The sequence below is a fragment of the Mustela lutreola genome, chromosome 6 (assembly GCF_030435805.1).
Source record: "Mustela lutreola isolate mMusLut2 chromosome 6, mMusLut2.pri, whole genome shotgun sequence".
NCBI classification, from domain to species: domain Eukaryota; kingdom Metazoa; phylum Chordata; class Mammalia; order Carnivora; family Mustelidae; genus Mustela; species Mustela lutreola.
The window spans coordinates 75,276,059-75,294,600 of NC_081295.1; the positions used below are offsets into that span (position 1 = coordinate 75,276,059).

The following is an 18,542-nucleotide window of genomic DNA, read 5'->3' on the forward strand; positions in this document are numbered from 1 at the left end:
CCCTTCTCTCTCTGCCTGCCTACTTGTGATCTCTCTCTGTGTGTCAAATAAATAAATAAAATCTTTTTTAAAAAATCTGGTTTTCTTTTTTTAAAAGATTTTATTTATTTATTTCACAGACAGAGATCACAAGGAGGCAGAGAGGCAGGCAGAGAGAGAGAGAGAGGGAAGCAGGCTCCCTGCTGAGCAGAGAACCCCAGGCGGGACTCGATCCCAGGACCCTGAGATCATGACCTGAGCCGAAGGCAGCGGCTTAACCCACTGAGCCACCCAGGCGCCCCAAAAATCTGGTTTTCAAAAGAAAAAGAAAATCAGATTCTAGAAATGGCACACTGAGCAGCTTGATAATGACTCCCCCAAAAATAAAATGACAGATATTAGACCAATCAGCTGTGATTACTTGAAGAGAACTTATGATTGCTAGGAAACACCATGGGTATAAGAAAATGATGGAGGGGCCTGGGGCCTGGGATCCAGTCCTGCATCGGGCTCTCTGCTCAGCAGGGAGCCTGCTTCCCTCTCTCTCTCTCTCTGCCTGCCTCTCTGTCTACTTGTGATTTCTCTCTGTCAAATAAATAAATAAAATCTTTAAAAAAAAAAAAAAGAAAAGAAAATGATGGAAAACGAACTAACATAATTGTCTTTTTTAATAGTACTGCTAGATTTCGCCTATCAATGGGTATATTGCAAGGGACAGTATATCAAGATTTCAGTAAGGCCCTTCAGAATGTCTGACATTATCTTCTTAAAAAGTAAGATGGAGGGCGCCTGGGTGGCTCAGTGGGTTAAGTCGCTGCTTTCGGCTCAGGTCATGATCTCAGGGTCCTGGGATCGAGTCCCACATCGGGCTCTCTGCTCAGCAGGGAGCCTGCTTCCCTCTCTCTCTCTCTCTGCTTGCCTCTCTCTCTGTCTACTTGTGATCTCTCTCTGTCAAATAAATAAATAAAATCTTTAAAAAAAAAAGTAAGATGGAAACAGCTGGGCTAGAGAATTTGGTTAACTGAACTCAGGGCAAGATGATTTACAGCAAGTTGAAAGTCTTAAAGAAAATTATTTAATCCTCTGATGGTACCAACATGCCAGGATGGGTACAGCTCTCCAACTGAGCATTTTAATCAACTACTTGGATAAGGACAGAGAAGACAAGCTGCTCAGGTTGTTTATCCGACCCAAGTGAGGAAGGACAGCAACCATGTTTGATGTAAGAAATCAGGTTTCAAAATTTCTGGAAAATTAGATCAAGGGATAGAAAACAAACAAGATAAAATTAAAAGTCCAATTCCCATAAGGAAAACCCCTATTTTCCCCTCAGTGTGAATACAACTGTTATCAACAAACAAATAAAGTATAATACTATATTAATGAAAACAAAAGGATAACAATATAAATGCATTAATCAGACCACACTGAGGTATGAAAACTGTCTTAGATGGATTTACTTTTTATTTTTATAAAGATTTTATTTATTTGACAGTGAGAGAGGGAACACAAGCAGGAGGAGTGGGAGGAGAAACAGGCTCTCCACTGAGCAGGAAGCCCAAAGTGGGGCTGGATTCCAGGATTCTGGGATTATGACCTGAGCCGAAGGCAGATGCTTAACTGACTGAACCAGCCAGGAGCCCCAGATGCGGAGATTTAGAAACCTGGAATATTCAGCATGGAAAAGAGAAGGTTCAGGAAGAACATGACATTGCTTTCAAATACATACAATGATAATATATGAAAGTGGGACTTGATGTATTCTGCCTGGATCCTCAGTAACTGAGAATATAAGTAGGATAAGTTGAAAAAAAAGTAAATTTTAACTAAAAACTTAAGAACAACTTTCTACTAACAAGAGCTTTTCAAGAAACAAATGAATAGCCTATGTGCGGGGCTGGGGGGTAACCCCTACTCTGCCCCTATAGGTGGAAAAGCTCAAATCCAGGTTGAAAAAGGCCTATTTGTCAGATGTAGCAGAGATTCTGTCCTTGACCTCTTGGCCCCGATGGCCTCAGCCCTACTCCTAAAAGATTTTATGCTTCTGAACTTAGACATGGTGCCCGTATTAAAATGATGAGTGGAAGAATAAAAATGAAATGTCAAGTTAACATGAATTTGATGCTTACTAAAGAAAATGCTATCTTTTCTTTCTAATTTATCAGTCACTTCTTAGGGCCTTAATGAATTACCTCATTACTTGGTATACATCTATATCCCACACCTATTGCTAGAGAGGGACGGAAGTCCCTCATGTGATGTGCCTACAAAATGAAGTCACTGTGAGTGCGTGAAACAAAGGTCTTCGAGACACTCATTAGAATTCCGACTGCAGGAACAGAAATTGAACAGCTGTTACAAGAGCTGTGCAAGCATGATCATTCCACTGTACGATGTTTACCTGCAAATGCAGGAACATTTGCTAATGGCCTGCCTTCTGTAACCAGCAGAGGATACTACAACAGGCTACTACAGAATGGGAGCTGTGCTCCTCAAACGTACTGTACATCGAGCTCCTACCCCCAGCATTAAGATCGGCATTCTTCATTTAAAGTACGCATGAATGATTAATGCTCACCTATAACAAAAAGTTATGTTAAAACGCCAACAGTTTAAAACCCAGTCACTTACAATTTATTTTTAAGATTCATACCAGTAAGGAAAAAGTCTTAAACACTTAGGAGGAATTCTCCAGCTACCTTTGGACATATATTACAAGGAGGACACATTAGTAATTGCTAACAAAAAAAAAAAATTATGACAAAATTTCTATAAAGTTCTAAATGAATATATTACAACTGCAAATGTCTAATATGGAATAGACTTGATTCTACTTATTTTTATACTATACTTGGAAGGTAGTATGGAAGTTGTAGTTAATAAAGGCCTAAGAGCTGAACACAGAAGGAAGAAATCCTGACTTGTTACTTACTAGTCTATCTCTTGGGTAGTTACTGAACTGCTCTGAACCTGCTCTCTTGCCGGTCAAAATGAGGAAAATACCACCATCTACCTCTGCTCTCTTGCCAGTCAAAATGAGAAAAATACCACCATCTACCTCATGGATTGTTCTAAGGATTAAATAAGGTCTTATCTGTAAGCCTCCTGGCACACAGTGAGCAATCAGCAAAAAAGAGGGTAGAACTGTCAATACACACAAGTAAAACTTTATAGCGTGTTATAGGCTATAAATATATAGGCTATAAATATAGCCTATATATATAAATATTATATATATATTACATATTATATATAATAAATATAATATAAATATAGGCTATAAATATAGCCTATATAGCGTGTTCTATTGGACAGGGTATAGGAAATCTGGTGTGGCTCATCTCCTGCTTTATTGCTTTGTTAATGTCCTCATGACTTTACATAGGGGTCAGTCACCAAGCTGGCCTCTCCAGAGACCCCACCCCCCAACTCTGATGGACCATCCCCACTAACCAACTAACATGCTTTACTTCTCTTCCTCCTCCATCCTTATAAACTTATCTTTCCTTGACTTCCACATTTCCCTCCCACCATGGCCCTAATTTTTGGCTTCCCTCCCTAGCCAAGTTCCCAGAAGAACTTGAGCCTGGAGCTCTGTGTCCATTCCCTGACTTCCCATTTGCATTACACTGTCTTCTCCCAATTCGGCACTGAAACTTTTATTCAATCATCAGTGACCTTCAAGTGGCCAAACCTAATATATACTCTTCAGTCCTCATTTTAATTTACCTCTCACTGCTTCCAAAATCTCTGATCGTTCTCTCTTTCTTGAAATGCTTGCTCTTTTCTCTTGGCTGCTGTGATACCATCTCTTCTGGATTTCTTCCTACTAGACCACTAAATGCTGGAGTTATCAAGGTTCCCCAACCCTAAGTTTTGTTCTCTTTTCCCGTTATATTCTCTCCCTATATGGTCTCATCCACTCCCCTGCTTGCTGGGGCCAACAACTCCTCAACTTCTCCCTCAGCCTAGACCACTCTGCTTTCACTCTAGGCACATATACCCAAGTCACAGTTAGCAGTTCTACTGAAATGGCTAATAAGCATCTCAAAATTAACATGTCCAAACTTCAATTCTTGAAAAAACCGCTCAAAATTGTTATTTTTCTAGTTTTCCCATTTCATTTAATGGTACCTCCATTCCCCTGGTTGCTTAATCCAAATTCCCAAACGTGGCCAACAAACACCTCCGTGACTTGTCACCAGCACACGTCTCCACCGTTCCTGTGCTATCCTCCCTAAAGCACTCTGTTCCAGCCCTACTGGCTTTCCCGCAGACCCAGAAATCTGCCACGCCTCCCCGCCTCCCGCCTTAAGGTCTTGGAATCTAAGTGTTTCCTCTACTTAGAACAGACTCCTCCTTTCCTTTTTCCCCAGCCCTTCTCCTAAACACACAGATCATATGGCAAATCTTGCCCAATGCCAAGATCAGCTTACATATCATTATTCTCTAAAGGTCTTCCTTGAATATCATTCCTATCTGAAGTAGATACTGCCCTTACAGTTCTTTCATAACATCCTGTTATTTTCCCTCATAGCAAACCCTGCAATTTCTAATGACATACGCATTTTTATTTCCTTATTTAATGTTTTTGTGAAAAATAATCTCTGTAAGAACAAGACCCATGTTTATTGTGTTCACTGTTGCACCCACTAGGCTTAACAGATGCAAGCACATAAGGTCTTTCAGAGATATAAGCAATGTTCAAGTTTCTCCCCGTAACACAAAAATCTATTTTAAATCCAAGGATAAACATCATATGACTCAAAGTCTTACATTTGAGTAAGTAAAAGAACTGAGAGATGTCGTAAGTATCTACTTGCATCAGATAATATAAAAACCAATATGGTCATATACTCAAACTTAGAAAAAGGTTTCCCTGTGGATAAAAATAAACAGGAAGAAAGTCAAGATTATTTATATTAGGTTCATAACTCAATTAATTTTATAATTTTAAGTTTTCATTGATCTGTTAAGACAGTACAAACTGCACTTAAAGATTAGATATGTATTTATAATTAACTTATCTTTTTAAAAAATCCATATGTTCTTATAAAAGAAAAACTGTTAAATGTTTTTGCACTTTAAATCTATTTACTCTTATAAAAGAAAAATAACCTGAAATCCTGATTATATGTTCGAGCTACAGTTAGAAAAATTAAATTTCTCTCATTATGTAGTAAAAGTAGTCCATTTAGCAAAAAAGAACCCCCACACACACTTTAAAAACAAAATGATGGAGCTACTGAAATGGAGATGACTCAGTCCCCAGTGACCTCACCAGCATCTGCTTCAATTACATTATGAAATTGCAATAACCAAATTACCATTCAGCTTTCTGCTATGCTAACAAAATTAATCTGAAATATCAAAATTCATCTGCTTTAAATTATGTATTATACAACTTCTAAACCCAAGCCTCTACTGGCTCTAGACTGTGAAGAACACAAAATGCGGTTGTGATAATCAACACAAACATGGTCTCACAGACACAGGAGAAATGAATAAAATGATTAACGACTTGGCTCAAATCATCCTTGACGGTAATTTGATTTAAATCATGCCACCTATTCAGGATGGGAATGCATCAACTTTGCATCTATTCTGCTTTGTACAACAGATGTGTTCTTGAAAATGTATGTGCAAACCGTATTTTAAATGCTGTAGAGTGATTCAGAAATATAATATGGTTTTGTTTTTTGGCTTTTCTTTTTTTTTTTTTAAGTATAGAAAAGAATATTTGAAGCATGCTGCCCTCTGATTTAACTCTTCCCTAAGCTCACATGATTGTGTTTTGGTCATCTAGGTTGTCAAGTATTCCTTAAATACACTAATAAAACCATTTTAAAATATAGATGTAATCCATATTCTTGTTCTTTGGTGGTTCTATGTCTACTTCATATGCTATGCTCACACCTACACAATTCATGTCTCATGACTGTCAAGTTACATTTCTCACTTTAGAATAGGAGAGCTTCACCTCACAGTCATCTCTGATTCTTCTTCATGGGAAGCTGGCTCTAGTAACAGAACTACTGAGAAAAGACCTCCTTTTTGCTGTCCACCAGTCTCTGCCTCAGCAGAAGCTAATTCCTTCTTGCTCTGGGAAAGGGACCCAGGGTTTCCCAGATCCAACTAACTCATCGTGTCTTCTTACCCCACGAGACCTGGGTTCATGCTCTATGGTAGTGACACAACAGTCTGCCTTATTTGGTGCTGAATCACACTGCAAATCATAGACTACAATGTTTCTCACTTGGTCCCCTTAAACTTGGCACGTTATCCTTTTCACCACCAACTTCATTTACACGTGAGAAGAAAAAAAGCTAGAAAAAGTAGGCAGAGCTGTTGTGCCTTCACTGGTATTTACACCACAAAATGAGTCCAGAAAAAAATGGGGAATTAACCATGTTGTTTATGCAAACTTTATTTGAAATGGTACATGATAGGGAGAGGGTGGTTGGATTATGGACATTGGGGAGGGTATGTGCTGTGGTGAATGCTGTGAAGTGTATAAACCTGGTGATTCACAGAGCTGTACCCCTGGGGCTAATAATACATTATATGTTAATTTAAAAAAAAAAAAAAAAAGAAATGGCAAATGAAGGAAAAGGGAAGTAAAAACACAAGAACACATGACCCATGGCTCAAGTACCAAGCATCTTTACAACAGAAATGCCCAAGCAAGGAGAATTTCAGCTTGTTAGGGCCTCCAACTTTGAGTCTAAAGAGGAAATTAAGAGGGCACTTCTTGCCACATCCCCAAAAATACAGAGAAAGGTCAGGAGATTGGTGACTTTTTTGTTGGTATGTGAAGACTTTCAAAGTTTCCTTGAATGACTAGAGACTCCTAATTTGTTCCAAAGCTCCTAAGAACAATTTTGCACTGAAAATCAGCAAATACCTGTTTAGTACTTTAACACATTTAATGATCTAGATCAGTGAGTCTCACTTATATTTGCCTGGGTAACTGATAAAGTTCCATGAGATTCCATTTAACATAGTTTACTGAAAAACTGGCATAATGATTACAGGCATGGGCTAGGGGGTCTGGCACACCTGGGTTGAGTCCTGGATCTGCCACTTTGAAGTTATGTGACTTTGGGCAAATTCCACAATACCTATAACAAAGTTTAGCATCTTTATCTGTAATCAGGATGATAACAGGACCTACCTCATGGAGTAATTATGAGATTACATGAGTACACAAATGTGTCTGTTACACAGCAAATATTCAACAAATGCTATCATTCACACTGAATTACCGTTAGATGCAGGGCATAAAGTTAGACCTTGTGCAGAATATAAAAATGAAAAAGAACCAACAATAAATAACAAAAAATAGGGCAGAGAAGCATTATGGGGACATCCAAAGACAGAATGTGTTAAGGGCCCCAAGAGGAGGCAAAATGAGGCCTTAGCAATGACCTCTGAGTCCAGTGGCAGGGAAAGGCACATAGAGTTGTGTGTTTGGGGGAGCGGTTAAGAATTAAGTGAAATAGGAAAGGTGTCAAAGAGACAGTATGACAGTTAGAGATGGGTTTGCCATCACTGTATACAGGAAGAGGACAGTGATGGCAAAGTTCATCATACAAATAAAGCAGAAGACATATAAAGAAAAATCCAAGTAGGACATAAAGACAGAAAGGTAGGAATGAGCCGTATTGTGTAGAACCTCAAATTTGAGAGAAGAATCTGGGAAGCAGAAGTGACATATCTGAACCTTATCTCAGGAAGACTAATCTGGGAAGATGTGTGGGAAGATACGCAATTAGCATTTAACTTATGAGGGTAGAAGGGGTGATGACTGATAGAATTTTCAGGAAAGAGTTTCAGAGAAAAAGAAAACTTTCTACTAAAATCACCAATACCTGGTGTCCCAGCATGAGCTAGGAAGTTCCAGAGCTGTGAGCACAAAGTGTTTTTCTGGTTCTGAACTCCATTTTCTCATACTGAAGAGTCACTGTACCAGCAATAAGTAAAAGTTTTCAAAGGCATGTGCCAAACTCTTTCCAGCTGAGACAGTGCCAAGTTTCAGAAAAACTCAAAAGTCAGTTCAATGGAAGTCTTCCACAACTGTCAGCAACAACATTAAAAAAGGAGGGAGACAGCTTCTATCATTTACTTTTCGAGTGCTTTAGTCTTATCTATGTCTACAGTCTTGGGTCTTCACTGAAGGATCACTGAATGACTGTGGTCAGCATGCTTATGGACAAGTTTCAAGGGACATAAAAACTCCCTGAAAATGTATACCAAATGTATGCCTATGTATTTATTCTGACTTTTTCTCAATTATTCCTGTATTCCTCATTTAGGCAGCATGCTTTTATATTAAAATCCATTAGTGCTAATTTTTCATTGGCACTTACTCTAGAGATTTATATATTTATTTTAATTCAGTCAATCCTCCAACAATATCTTACAGTAGGTACTGTTATTATTCTCATTTTGGAGAAAATATACCCTAGGCCCCAGAGCCATTAAGTAGATCTACAGAGGAGAGACCTACAGGCAGACCATACACAAGTTCCCCAAGCTTCATGATCAAAATAGTTCCATTTGGTGGTTTTTGTAAGGTTACAGTTTCATCAGGTCTCACTCCAAGATCTAGGACAATCTAGATCAGCCTGAGATTTCAAGCAGAAGGACATTTGCTTGTCACTGATCCTTGAAATCAGTTTTATAGGAAGCCATTATACTGCACTGGGAGAAAACATATTTATATAACAGGTACTTTATGTACAGCTGTCTTTGAAGAATTGGTTAACAGGTATTAGATGACAATTTTCAAAGAAATTTGTTGTTCAGTGAAGAAAATAACCTCACTCCCAGTATACGAACCACCAAGGACTCCTCTAGAATAAGGAGTTCTTTTGATCATGGCTCACAATAAAAAATAATTTTAAACTGTAACTCAAGATATACATACTTATATGCATTTAAAACAAAATTTTTGTGAAATACTATTTATTCTGCCTACCTACAATGCATTCCCATCTTTTCTATTCAGTTTAGCTTTAGTCCAAACTAATCTATTCTGTTCCATCCCATTAGAAGAAATGCTGGTTCTTATCGACTAAATTGATTTCATGAAGCTCCAATGGGTTGTAACCTACAGACTGAAAAGCAGTACACTACACGGAATTAAATCAAGTAACCCTGCGTGTTTTTTAAAAACAAAGCATGAGTCTATCTGTAAATGTCTAAATGTTTATAAACCTTTTAAAAAACCTGTAGAAAAAAGTTAATGATTTCTTAAAAACATCAGCAGCTCCAACTTGACCGTGGACATTTTCCTCATTAATGAGTGCCAGGCAATATTTAAATGTTCTCTTAAGTGCTGCTTGATCTGAACTCAATAAAAAAAATATGAAGCATAAGCCTTAAATAACATTACAGCTCATTCGAGAGTTTAATCAGCAATTAGTAATATTTTCAAATAAGGCACAAGCAACTTTTTAAAGGAAATGGTTTTAAAATATTCTCGATTTTTTAAGAGTAATAAAACTGCTGAGTATTAAAAAATTTGTGGTGATAAAAATTAAGCCTTGGGGTGCCTGGGTGGCTCAGTCATTGAAGCGTCTGCCTTTGGCTCAGGTTATGATCACAGGGTCCTGGGATTAAGCTCGCATCCGGCTCCCGGCTTGGCGGGGGAGCCTGCTTCTCTCTCTCGCCGCGGCTCATGCTCTCTCTCGCTCACTCTTTCTCTCTTTCAAATAAATAAATAAAATCTTTTAAAAAATTGAGACTTAAACTATTTAGATCCTACACTAAAGAAGCCGTTTTATTTATTTTTTTTAATTTTTTTTTTTTTAAAGATTTTATTTATTTATCAGAGAGAGAGAAGGGGAGAGAGCGAGCACAGGCAGACAGAATGGCAGGCAGAGGCAGAGGGAGAAGCAGGCTCCCCGCTGAGCAAGGAGCCCGATGTGGGACTCGATCCCAGGACACTGGGATCATGACCTGAGCCGAAGGCAGCTGCTTAACCAACTGAGCCACCCAGGCGTCCCAAGAAGCCGTTTTAAATACAGTCTTTTAGTCAGTAAAAAAATATATATATATTTAACATGCCACATGCCAACTGCTATTTATTTAAGGAGGCACATGAAATGAGCACTGACCTACTGGAGAATCCCACCCCTCCAGATGGCCCATTTTGGGGGAGACTCAGTGCAAACCCATGAACAAGAGCTATGAAGATCATACACGGAAGTGCTCCTGGGCCATGCTATGGATCATAGCAGGCACTAATGGCAATGACAGTCTTCTTGGATGGTTCTAGAAATTGAAATCAAATATGCTTTCCAGTAAAACCAACTAAAACATTCTCCTTCCAAAGCCATGTACAATTTTTCCTACTTACATTATGATGCCAATAACATGTTCTACTCCCTTTCTCAAGTAAAATAATTTTCCTAAATTCAACTGAAACCAAGATAATATGAATCAAGAAAAATAATCAGAGATATGGACAAAGCAGACTGGGATTCAGCGCTCCGCTCGTCCATGTAAAGGGTAAGTGATGTGAGGCAAGTTATTTAACCTCCTGAACTACAGATGCGTCATCTGCATTTTTATCTACTCAGGCGATCACTGTGAGGATATAGGGAGAGAATGCGCGTGGAGGCACTTTGTCAAGGGCCAACAAATGCTATTATTAACTTTTATTAGAATCACAAGACATAGCAAAACTGAGAGAATAAAATATTCACCAAATATTAAGACAGTATAGCATTATAACATTTACCAAGCGCTTAAACCCATTCTGTATGCTTTTCATGTATCAGCTCAATGAAAACCTGTATTATGACTGAATATCTGAATCCAGCCACTCGTAACAATAAAGTTTCTCCTCAAATCTTGGACATGCTAAAGTTCTTCTCTAATAGTCATTGACCAGCAGGAAAAAACAGTCTACAGACTGTTAATTAAAGGAAGGGCAAGAGTTTACATCCCACCACTCCACCCATGTGGTATGTTCATTCTTAGCACAGGCACACCACAAAGTGCAGCTTTTCCCGAGGGTTCAGAGACAGCTCTGTGAGGATGGAGAGAGGGGGCCCTCGCTTATCCTCAGCAACGCTGCAGACCAACCAGCTGGACCCGTCCAGTTGATACCTGCCACGGCATCTGGGACTCTGTGCTTGCCCAAAAAGGCATTTTGGGGTTTTCTGACCAAACGTATTTCTGCATGCATTTCTATTATAGGCAACTACTCTTTTAGATAAGAGGCAATCCTAGCGAGTAACAAGGGTCTCTGTAACGTAATCCTGACTTAGGTAGGTGGGCTACACAGACTACATGTTTCCTACTGCCTTAGTTGGTCAATACTCTGACATTAAACTTGACAAAACGTAGTATGGGATGTCCCCACAAGCTATAAACAAGTGAGCTTTTTAAGAAGTCACTTAGAACTTGGGATGCACTTCTGCACATGAATTCACGATGAAGTGAATTAGCCTGTGCTCTACGGGCCCCCCTCTGCCATCAAGTTGCCCCACTGCCACGGGCTGCACTGCAGAGCATAAGCTGTGGTTGCATGAGGACAGAGCTGGGCTCTGATCCTGCATCCCCCGCCTGCTGTCTCATCTCACTCAAGTTTCTCCAACGCACGCAAGTTTCTCCAACTCCAACTCCAACTCTGGAAGTCTAACTTCCGTAACAATCTAATCGTATTTGGGTATGAAAATTTTTATAGATCAGATGCTTGGTATGAAGGTAAGGTGGACCAGTTCTCTCAAACCTTTTCACAGGAAAGCACACACAGAAGAGGGCAATACACTCTACTCGGGATAAGATGCTACTCCTGGCTAAAGGTGACCAGCCTATGTGGTCCTACCTGGCCACTCTTAAGGGCTGAGGAGTCGGGTGTCCCCGGCTTGCACACCCAAGACGTGAGAGTGTGCCAAACCCTGGTGGTGAGGCTCTGATGACCAGTTACTATACATAAAGTGGCCTGGTGTGGGGCATCAGGTCATTGACAATTTTACCCCATGGGCCTGGGCTCCTACTACAAAATAGAAGCATGCCTTAGAAGTCTCAAAGCCCTTTGGACTATGTAGTTCCACTTTATGCTATTCCAGAGCCTGGCTGTGCTCTAACAATGTATCTTTGGGAAACTACTGATTCCGCTCTGGACTGCTGAGATCACTCTTGCCTCCCTGATCTGAACCACAGGAGCAGCTCATGGAATGGGAGTAGGGTACCAAGATGAAGATTTTTAGGTGAAGATGAAGGTGCAGGTAAGCACAGAAGCCAAGGTCACAGGTGGCTGAGCACTCACTGTGCCAAGCACTCTGGATATGTTACCTTCGTCCTCACGGCACCATGGTTTGGTTTTGTTTGAATGGGAGAACCCCACAACTGACTCTATATATTTAATAAAAAGGCTAATCAGTGGGTTCAAGTATCAGCCTCCAGGTCCCCCTCCCTGAAGAAGGGGCCAAACCTCAAATAGTGTGTGTAAGGGTCCAGACCAGGTCAACTCGGGTCCTCCATGCTGTGTCCAATTTGGACTTCATCACCTTGGCTCAGGCTGGGAGGCGTCCTTCTTCAAAGCCATGTTGTTAATAGGCTATTATTAGCCACACTTAACAACAAGAAATCCAGGGTGAAATTTGGAAAACTTGGCCAAGGTCATACACGGGGAGTGCTTTTCAAACACAAGGAGCTCTGCTGGCGGGTCAGAGGTTCAAGGATGAAGAACTACCAGGGAGGAGGCTGGGGATGGAATGGGGGGTGTCAGAGGAGTGAGGATCGGAGCCAAGACGTGTTCTACAGTTTGCAACCTTCAGAGTCTGGGGTGAGAGGGTGAGGCAGAGAGAAGAGCATCACCCCCTCCATGCTGCAGGCTATTCCTCGGCAGTGGCATGGGGAAGAAGAAAGCAGGGGGTAGCAGCGGGTCGGCTCTTCCAGATAACCAGGAAGCAGCAGCCAGAGGGACCCATACAAACCAAACAGAGTCTACTGCTGAGCCTCTACCACTCAGTGTCTATGTACAGGCCCCATCAGACCTCAGCAGAGGGGAAAAGTCAATCTCCCACAAAACACCACTTTAGGTTCACTGAAAATATATTTTTGATATCCTACATTAACCCTCAATCCTGAATGCTCTGTTTTTTAAAAAATGTTCAAACACACAAAGAACATAAAGAGACCTGCACACACACAAAAAAAACACCAAATGGGTTCTAAATTCTGCAAAAGCCATATAATGTCAAAGTGTGGAAGAAATAGTGTTTGGCACTACTGAAAAAAAAAAAATGCATTCTAACTATAAGGGGAAGGAGGGGGAGCAGGGGCCATAATGAATAATGAGCACTGTAGAGAACAACACAGGGAGTACAATCTGCTTTAATAACTCAGTTTTTCATTTAGTTGCAAGACCTGTCAACTATCAAGGAATTAATCCACATATATAATACACTTATTCTGTATACACAAATTCTTTGCAAGAGCACGGGGAAAGGTCTCATGAATCATTCAATCTGGAACAGACAACTGCTATAAAACACCACCAAAGATCCTGAAAACAAGGTGGGCCAGGCCAGGAGATCTCAAAAACTCTTAAGCACTTATGCAAAATAAATCTAACTAGTAGTAAAGCTATTTCACCCTTCCATTTATAGTTACATCAGCATATTTCAAGATAAATTATAAGAAAGGAAGTACTGGGTGATCCTCAAATAGCTAATTTCAACCCCAAAATAATTAAAATGGGCTCTTTTGAATTTAACTTTGCTTCAGTGTTAAATTCGGAGAGAGGGAGAACCACCTCAGCAAAGGAGGTAGATAAAGGATTATTTACCAAACATGTGAAGCATACAATGTTCACGAAACCACATGGTAAAAAAAAGTACACGGAAGAAATAGAGGCTATTTAATGACATGGAAGGAAAAAAGGATGAAGAGAGGGGGAACCGAGTTTAAAAGCAGTTTTGGGGGTTTCAGATACATATTATGGCAACAGGTAGAAATAAGGACAAATCTTTTGATCTCCTCTGCAGACCAGTAGAGATTTACGTAAGGTGGTGTGATTTCATCAGCTCAGCCTTACCCTTGGTCTGACTCGACATTCTGCTGAGGCAATCTTGCTTGGACTGCCCTTATGCACACTGCTCCAGGGAAATCAGCCCTGTGTTGTGAGAAACTGACTTTCAAGTAGGTCCTGTTGGTAATTCCATATTATGGTAATTCCACCATTTAGTGAGAAAGCATTTGAAAAGAGTATTAGCATTGGTTGCCTCTTTTCTGATACTGGAGGGTTTTCTGGTTTCCCTTTTGCTTTTAATAGCTTGACCATTTTTGACCACCAATGCACGGTAACAACTAAACTACAGATTTGTCTGTTCTCTCTCTCCATCTCTCAGTTCCTATAACTAATCCTGTTAGCATGCTGTTGGAACAGCATCACTGATGTTTGTTCTTGGTCTGTTATCCTTATGCTTGTAAGGTCATACTGAATTTTTGGATGTTTTCCTTTTCATTGTTAGAATACTTGTCGCAAGAGGTCAAGGCAAGCATGACAATTAAATTTTGCATTTCTGAGCTGAAAAAAAAATGGTGCTGTTCTTCCAGAACAGTTTCCTCTTTCATTCACTGTTGAAGAGGTTCCCCTTATTCTACATCTTAGTAACTAGAGGGATTAACTTTGAGTAGGTTTTGAACCACCCGTCACCCTTCCTGTTGGAATCAGTGTGCATTCAAGGTGAGAAGGCACTGAAGCTTTCCAAATCACTATCTAGGGCATCTATAAGCAGAAAGGAAAGAAAACATGTTGACTGAAACTTCTATCTCATATAAAAATTATTTCAAAACAGATGACTGACAAGTATAAAACACAGTATTATAAAACCTGTAGAAGAAAAAAAAAAGCGAATCTTTAGGACCTATAGCTGGGTAAAGCAGTAGAGTTGAAGCCAAAAGCATAATCCATAAAAGGAAACACTAATAAACTGAACCGTATCAAAAGTAAAAACTTGTGCTCTTGCAACAGCTGCTGCTAAGAGGAGGAAAACAAAAGCTACAGACTGGGAGAAAAGAGCTACAAACCCTCCATCAAAGGATTAGTATCTAGAGTGCATGAAGAACTCAAAAAACTCAACATAAGAAAATAGGTAAGACATGAAAAGGCACTGCTCTGCAGCTAGACAGGCAACTAATAAACACATGAAAAGATGTTCAGCCTCTCTGGTCATTAAAGAAATACAAATTAAACTATACATTTATCAGAATGACTAAAAATAAGAGTAATAATACCAAATGCTAATGAGGATATGGAGAAACTGGGTCATTTATGCAATGCTAATAGGAAGGCAGGCATATCAAGTGGTACAGCCACTCTGGAAAAGGTGATGGCACTTTCTTGCAAAATTAAACATGCCCTTATCATCTGACCCAGCAATTCCACTCCTGAGCATTTATCCAAGAAAAATTAACTTGCACCCATATGATCCTAGTGGCTTGATCTGTAATAGCTCTAAATTGGATATAACCCAAATGTCCTTCAATAGGCAAATACTTGAAAATTGTGATATAGGCACACCATGGAATACTACTCAGCAATAAATAGGAACAAACTGTTGATACATGCGACATCTTGAACAGATCTCAAGTGCTATGATCTGAATGTTGTGAACCCTCAAAATTCACATGCTCAAACCTAATGCCAAATGTGATGGTTTGGGGAGGTGGAGCCTTTGGGGGTGAGTAAGTCATGAGAGTGGGGTCTTCATGGATGAGATAAGTGCCCTTACAAAAGAGGTATGAGAAAGCTCCTTGCCCCTTCTGCCATGTGAGGTTAGAGGGAGAAGACAGCCTTAGATGACCCAGGAAGCAGCCTCTCAGCACAGAACATGGCACAATGGCCTTGGACTTGCAACCTCCAGAACTCTGAGAAATACATTTCTGTTGTTTATCAGCCGCCGGGTCTATGGTGTTTTGTTACAGCAGTCTGAGTGGTCTAAAACACAAAGGAACTGCACTAAGTGAAAAAAATCTCATCTCAGAAGGTTACATGTCATAGGATTCCATGTCTGTAATATTTCTGTAATGACACATTACAGAGACTAGAACAGATTCGTGGCTGTCGGGGGTGGCAAGCAGAGGGAAGGAAATGAATGCCACTACAGGAGGGTAGCCCAAGAGACCTGTCTGATCTGTATCTCCATCTTGATATGGTCACACAACTCTGTACATGTGATGTGATTACACAGAACTAGATACACACAAATACACAAATGAATGCTTGTAACCCTGGTGCAATCTGAGTAAGGTCAGTGGATTGCATCCATGTCAACTTCTTAGTGGCCATATTACAGGACAGTTACGTAAGGGGCTTCCATTGTGGGAAACTGGATGAAGGGTGTGGGGTAGCTCTCTGTAATATGTCTTACAACTCCATGTGATCTATAACTATCTCAAAATAAAGTGTTTCTAAACATCACTGTATGGTCCTTATTTATTCTAAGTGCCTTCTGTCTAATGTTCCGCCCCTTACATGCCTGATTTCTTTCTTCCCCAATCTTGCTACTCTGTAGTCGTAATAGTGCAGAACACCACACTACAATAAGTTGTTTAACTCTTGCTTTCCAAAAACTCTTACTCACATTTTACTATTACTCACTGGGGCACGCCAATATTTGAATATGGATTTTTATGCTGCATGAAATGGGCCAAATGTTTTCTGGGTCTTAGTTACCTCAGTGGTAAAATAGGGAGAAATGGAGGTTAGGTTTATTGTGAGATAAATAAAATAATAAGTAAAGAACTTTACACATAGTAGTTCCTTAAAAGTTTATTTCCTTCCTTTTCCTATTAATAATCTAAAACCTAGCTTTATTTCTGGATTAAAAAAAAAAATCAACAAAAATTTTTGGTTTTCAGTTTCAAAGGCTTACATTTGGAAAATAAGAAAAGCGTCTTTTTTTTTTTCCTTGGTGGAGCCTTGTTTTTTATTGACATAAATCTGACATATAATGTATATACAACATACTGATTTTTTAAAATTATGCTGTTAGCCACTGCATAGTACATCATTAGATTTTGATGTAGTGCTCAATGACTCATCAGTTATGCGTAACACCCAGGGGTCGTCACAACACGCACCCTCCTCAATACCCATCACCCTGCCCCGTCCCCCCACCCCCTCCCCTCTGAAATCCTCAGTTTATTTCCCAGAGTCCATAGTCTCTCATGGTCCATCACTCTCTCTGATTTCTCCCCCTTCAGATTTAAACCCCTTGCCCTATGGTCCCCCGTGTTACTGCTTATGTTCCATATATGAGTGAAACCATATGATAATTGCATCTTTTAACAAGCACAGACTGGGAATGTGGTGAGGCTGAATTCAGTTCTTAAGAAATGATTCGATATAGGAGACCATAATGATAATTTTAAGCCTATGTGTTCTCACTTTAAGTTTGAAAACATTCTATCAAAATGGTAAATGTTTTAGCATGTCAAGCACTTTATTGTGATGAGTAGTTGCCCATTATAGGCTAAATCTGTGGAGAGTAACTGATCATCTACAGATTATATCTATTCACAAACCGAGAACTGCGGGTATGTTGCATGAGTTCAGCATTAGTAATGACATGAACTCCAATGGCAGAATTTCATCTATTCCACCTAACTACAAAAATACTTTTCAGGAACGGACTTCCAACAAGATAATAAGCTTTAAATAGGTCATAGACTTTTAGTTATAGCTAAACCAAGTAAGCTACTAGAGCAGTAGGAATGAAGCATTTAGGATCTAAGATTTCATGTAGGTTGCTAAATGCGGGGTCCCAAGCAACATGCAGTTCAGTGCGTAATGACCGGCCCGGGATAACCATCAAATACAGAAAGACAAGCACCGAATGTTCTTCCTCTACTGCAAGCAAGAAAAAAGATGAAAACAAAGTACACGTAACTCTTATTGGACACCTGTTTTCTTTACAAACGCTCACCAAACACAGACTGCCAACTTACACTTGAGGACAAAGTCCCTCCTCAAACATTCAAATATTGATGGTAATTTTGCAAAGCAACGCTTACCGCGCAAAATAACTTTGTTTCCGTTCCTTCTTCTCTTCCTTGGTATCCATCATACACAATCACAACGCGAAGTATTTGGAGAAGTCCTTCTTTTTTATCAGTGAGTCATAACCCTGTAATAAAAAAACAACAAAGTGACTGTAAATTATGAACTTTATAATAGCTGAGATGAAGAATAAAGCAGAGTGGAACTACATGGCCCACCACAAATGGAAGATAAATTTGAACCTGTAAACGAGGTCACATAAGTAATACACGAAATGCAAATGTTCACAGTGTGGGGGGGGATCCTTTTAGTTTAGTGTTAAACTAAAAGGTAGCTGGAAAAGAAAACTGAAGTATTTTCCTCACAATTAACAATTACTTCAAAATGTGCTAAAAAATGAAAATCACTGATTTTTGACTACTTTAGGCTACCTATGCAGAAGAGTTAATTTTTTAAAAAAATTTATGAACTCATAATCACTTTATAGGTAATTGATCATGTATAGGTCTCATACATAATTATGAAAAAATGGATCACT

At 39.6% G+C, this 18,542-nt stretch overlaps 1 protein-coding gene across 10 annotated transcripts in view; it reads right to left on the bottom strand.

Moving 5' to 3' along the window:
• Positions 1 to 18,542, bottom strand: part of NCOA7 (nuclear receptor coactivator 7) — a 160,344-nt gene that overhangs the window by 108,741 nt on the left and 33,061 nt on the right. For 9 of the 10 annotated variants that reach the window (XM_059177639.1, XM_059177641.1, XM_059177644.1 and 6 more), the window contains exon 2: positions 18,019 to 18,131. In XM_059177639.1, the coding sequence (XP_059033622.1) occupies positions 18,019 to 18,071 (53 nt within the window). In that variant the 5' untranslated portion in view covers positions 18,072 to 18,131. Of the gene's footprint in view, positions 1 to 4,113; positions 4,240 to 18,018; positions 18,132 to 18,542 lie in introns of those variants that run through there. The other variant, XM_059177647.1, reaches the window with a different exon arrangement.